This window comes from Triticum urartu, chromosome 1A (genome assembly GCF_056163025.1).
Source record: "Triticum urartu cultivar PI428250 chromosome 1A, HENAU_Tu73, whole genome shotgun sequence".
Taxonomy (NCBI): Eukaryota; Viridiplantae; Streptophyta; class Magnoliopsida; order Poales; family Poaceae; genus Triticum; species Triticum urartu.
In genome coordinates, this window is record NC_141873.1 from 507,974,769 (window position 1) to 507,979,373 (window position 4,605).

The following is a 4,605-nucleotide window of genomic DNA, read 5'->3' on the forward strand; positions in this document are numbered from 1 at the left end:
CTGTGGCTTCTGTTTTTGGAAAAGATTGCTTTGACAGGTCACCCCTTATCGACCTAAAGAAGGAGGCGGTCAATACCTAGAAGCTACTGGTGAAGTTTCAGATATCCAAGATCAATAGGAGGGCTAATACGGTGGCTCTTGAGATTGCTAAGCTCAGTTTCGATAATAGGTCTGATGAATTATGTTTAATTCTGTTTGGCCCTGTGTGGCTAAGTTTGTGATGAATGATTGTACGAACATTTTAAGTTAATTAATACATGGTGGGTTTTCAAAAAAAAATGGATCATGAGATTCCAACGTTTGCGAACTACCAGTAGGTGGCTTTCACTGGCCCTTTGTTGATTAAAACTTGGCAGCGAATTCCGCTCCGTGATGACTAATTAGTTAATGAGTTGATCTGCCTACGTGCTTCCGTCTGGGTCTGGCTGTCCGGCCGCCTCCATTATACATACGGCACGCCGCCGGTGTACCTGCCACGGCAAAGATTCCGGAGAGTGCAAACAAGGAACAACTCAATAAACCATGCAAATTTTACCTGCTGCTCCGGAGGACAGCCCACCACATGCAGGCGTGGGGACACTCCGGCGCTATATATTTCTCGGGCGCCAGTCCAGCAACAGCAGCAGCAGCACAAGCTTCCCCTGACTAATTAGCTACCTAGCCACCCTCATCCTCGGGGCGTGTGAAGATGGCGTCGAGGTCTTTGATGGTGGCGCTCCTGCTCGCGGCGGTGGCGGCGACGTGCGCGCGGGCGCAGCTGCACGAGAAGTTCTACAGCGAGTCGTGCCCCAGCGTGGAGGACGTCGTGAGGAGGGAGATGGTGAGGGCGCTGTCCCTGGCGCCCAGCCTAGCCGGGCCGCTCCTCAGGATGCACTTCCACGACTGCTTCGTCAGGGTAAGCTACATTTGCATGCATGTGTACTCTACTCCCACTGCATCTGGCCTGATCCCCGTGAATGTAGGGGTGCGACGGGTCTGTTCTGCTGGACTCGGCGAACAAGACAGCGGAGAAGGACGCACAGCCGAACCAGACGCTGCGAGGCTTCGGCTTCGTCGAGAGGGTGAAGGCCGCCGTGGAGAAGGCCTGCCCCGACACCGTCTCCTGCGCCGACGTGCTCGCCCTCATTGCCAGGGACGCGGTCTGGCTGGTGAGTACTAGCCGATTTCGCAAATGTCGTCACGCGGTACATGTGGAAGGCGCCGAGTTCTAAACTTCTACTGCTGCTCGATCATCGTTTTTCTAGAGCAAGGGGCCATTCTGGGAAGTTCCCCTCGGCCGGAGAGACGGCAGCGTGTCCATCTCCAACGAGACCGACGCCCTGCCACCTCCTACCGCCAACTTCACCGTGCTCACCCAGCTCTTCGCCGCCGTGAACCTCGACGCCAAGGACCTCGTCGTCCTCTCCGCCGGGCACACGATCGGGACGTCGCACTGCTTCTCCTTCTCCGACCGGCTCTACAACTTCACCGGCATGGAGAACCCCAGCGACATCGACCCCACGCTGGAGCCGCAGTACATGATGCGGCTAAAGAGCAAGTGTGCCAGCCTCAACGACAACACCACCCTCGTGGAGATGGACCCCGGTAGCTTCAAGACCTTCGACACCGACTATTTCAAGCTGGTGAGCAAGCGGAGGGGCCTCTTCCACTCCGACGGCGCCCTCCTTACCGACCCCTTCACCCGCGCCTACGTCCAGCGCCATGCCAGCGGAGCATTCAAGGATGAGTTCTTCGCCGACTTCGCCGCCTCCATGATCAAGATGGGCAACGCCAACCCGCTCACCGGCGGCCAGGGCGAGATCAGGAAGAAGTGCAGCGTGGTTAACCATTAATTCACCACCGATGAAGTGCATGCAATGCTTTTGATTAATTTGTGACCGCCCTTTCCCATGTAAATTATTACTGTTATACCTCCTTTCTCCCCCAAAATCTTTGCTCTTTCATTAATTTATTGTTTCGTTACAGCCCTGTAAAGTTTCCGCCATGAACACATGATCATATATAAACACTGTAATTTCAGCCTTTGCAATATAAATTAATCCTGAGTAGATGCAATCAATCATGCATGCAATTGCAAACCTGACATGCATGTAATGAATCAGTAACAAAGTTGCTACGCACATCAACACATCACATGCGCTGCCGTACTAGGCGACACCCTGATCTGCTGTTGACGACTATATAATTAGGAATCCGGTCAAGAATGGACTCATTATTGGTGCAGGCATGACCTGTGTTTTTTCAGATCAGCATCTGATCTGATGTGTGTTCCGTTGTGTTAGCAGCCAGCCCCACGGCCTCTCTGGCACTAAACATTTCTGAGCCGGCCGGCGTGCAACTGATCTGCTGGACGTTAGTACAAAAGGGAAGCAATTTTTAAGCAGCCTCCCACATGCCATGCACAATTATGCATGGCTTCTTGTTGGCGCCATCTCATTCTCACCAAACCTAAAGCCAAGCTAGCTTTCTGCAACGGTACGATGGAACACTTGAGATGCCAGTTGCCAGACGTACTGGAATTGTATACAAAAATGAAACGTGTCCTAGAGAAGTATATTCAGTTTTGGTTTGGTGGGATGGCATCAACTACAAGCCATGGCTCGAGAGGGCCGCGGATCTGGGGCGAGGCCGGCTGGGAGAACACCCCCCACCAATGTTGGCTTCAGACCAAAAATTCTGGTTCCCCTTTTTTCTGGATGATTTCTGTTTCAAGTCTTCTTAAGATCTTTTGGAAGTTAAAATGGTTGTGGTATCTTGATAACAACCCTGTTCAAGAATTCATTCGATTTACCAGTTAATTTGTCGATTAATCCTACTCGTAGCGTCACTGAATAGCCGATAAACTGATAAATCAGCCAATTAACTGATTAACTTGCCGATTAGCCTGTTAATCCCCTGCTCACCAACCAACCGAGCAGCTATCAGTTAACGATTCCCTCAACAATGGATAATGTCATATGGATTTTTTGTTTTTATTAAGTTCAATGCTGGAGTATAATTTTTTGTGAGGGATTAGTGTTTGTATTATCGAAATGCTAGTGTTTGTTGATAAAAAATATTGCAAACTAGTGGGAAGTTCGTCCCAAACATTTCAAAAGTTTATACATTATTGAAAGTCTGGTTGTGTGCACCATTTGATGCAGAGGCCTGGGTAATCCATGTTTTGAAGAAAAAGAAGAAGAAGAAAATATATTATTGAAAATCGTCTCATCATCCGACAACTTTGTGGCCCGTCGATAATTGACCCTATGGACACTTGATCAACGATCGCTTGATAAGTCGCCATGGGAATAACGTCGGCTTGCACTACTCACTAGACCCTGAAACACATGTTAGTTTTCAGTAGTTGCGCCCTTAGAAGAGACTAGTCAATATGTACGTGTAATGCACATTAATTTGGAAGTATATTAAGTGCATGCGGATATTAAGTAGGATATTATTTGCGTGTTATTATGTGATTAGCACTATATTTGGCATGAAATTAGCTGCACGCTAAGCGTTTTGAGCGCTTGACATTGAAGCAGTCTAGATCGTTGGATTGACATGATTTAATGGCCGAGATTAATTGGATATGCCCCTTTGGTTCTTTTTATATTGGTATAGATATAGATATAGATTATTTAGGAGATACCATCGCTTTTTTACACAATAACTCATTCTAATTTCATGATATTTTTTTGTTGGGCCATTGATTTGGTTATAACATATATGATTGAGTCCCTACTCTTCTTTTGGGGAGGAACCCAACACCTCCTCCTCCCTTTTCCACAACCATCGTCCCCTACACCCCTTTCCTTCCTTCCCCTCGCCGTTACTAGAGACCACTGGTCGGGTAAGTCTCGGCACTAGTCGATGAAGGTAGCGGTAGGGAGGTATCTGCTCGGGGCAACCTTTGATGACGAGTTGTGATCTACTTGTGGTAGCTTTAGGATAGGTATGGTTGTCCAGCTGTGGTAGTGTTGTTTATGGGGGGGGGGGGTGGTCTCTGGTGGCGAGGCATCCGTAGCCGCGATCCCATCTGTAGGTACATGGATGGCAATGATGACCTTCTACGTCCTAGTGAGGTGGTCCTCTAGTTGAGGCGTGCGGATGGAGCCGTGGTCTCGCGCTGCTAGGTGGTTGTCGCAATGGGCTAGAGGGTCTTTGAACCTTCAGATCTGGTGACAACGATGAGTATGGTTTGCCAACCAATTCTACCGCCACAAGCATGGACGTTTTGGCACTGCCGTAGTGCCCTAAATCGGGATTTTAGCGGTGCCAGTGACCTTTCTCCCTCACCAATCTTCGTCACATGTGCAATGGCGGCCTTCGTCGTTCCAAGCTTTTGGTGGGGACTAGCACTTGTTGCGGCTTGACTGCCTGGTTGTGTGGGTGTGACGCCCCCGATTCAATCATACACTAATCATACATGCAAACGTGTACGATCAAGATCAGAGACTCACGGGAAGATATCACAACACAACTCTAAAACTAAATAAGTCATACAAGCATCATAATACAAGCCAGGGGCCTCGAGGGCTCGAATACAAGTGCTCGATCATAGACGATTCAGAGGAAGCAACAATATCTGAGTACAGACATAAGTTAAACAAGTTGCCATAAGAT

General features: G+C 48.9%; 1 protein-coding gene across 1 annotated transcript; it reads left to right on the forward strand.

Annotated features, from left to right (window-relative positions):
• Positions 1 to 607: 607 nt before the first annotated feature.
• LOC125537030 (peroxidase 1) lies at positions 608 to 2,059 on the forward strand. The gene is made up of 3 exons (XM_048700324.2): positions 608 to 895; positions 963 to 1,148; positions 1,245 to 2,059. The coding sequence occupies exons 1-3, from the start codon at positions 689 to 691 to the stop codon at positions 1,830 to 1,832; spliced, it is 981 nt and encodes a 326-aa protein (XP_048556281.2). The 5' UTR covers positions 608 to 688; the 3' UTR covers positions 1,833 to 2,059.
• The last annotated feature ends 2,546 nt before the right edge of the window (positions 2,060 to 4,605 follow it).

Coding starts and splice junctions, on each gene's coding strand:
- LOC125537030 (XM_048700324.2), top strand. CDS start 689: ATGGCGTCGAGGTCTTTGATGGTGGCGCTCCTGCTCGCGGCGGTGGCG. Junction 896..962: donor TCCACGACTGCTTCGTCAGG/GTAAGCTACATT, acceptor CCGTGAATGTAG/GGGTGCGACGGGTCTGTTCT. Junction 1,149..1,244: donor CCAGGGACGCGGTCTGGCTG/GTGAGTACTAGC, acceptor TCGTTTTTCTAG/AGCAAGGGGCCATTCTGGGA.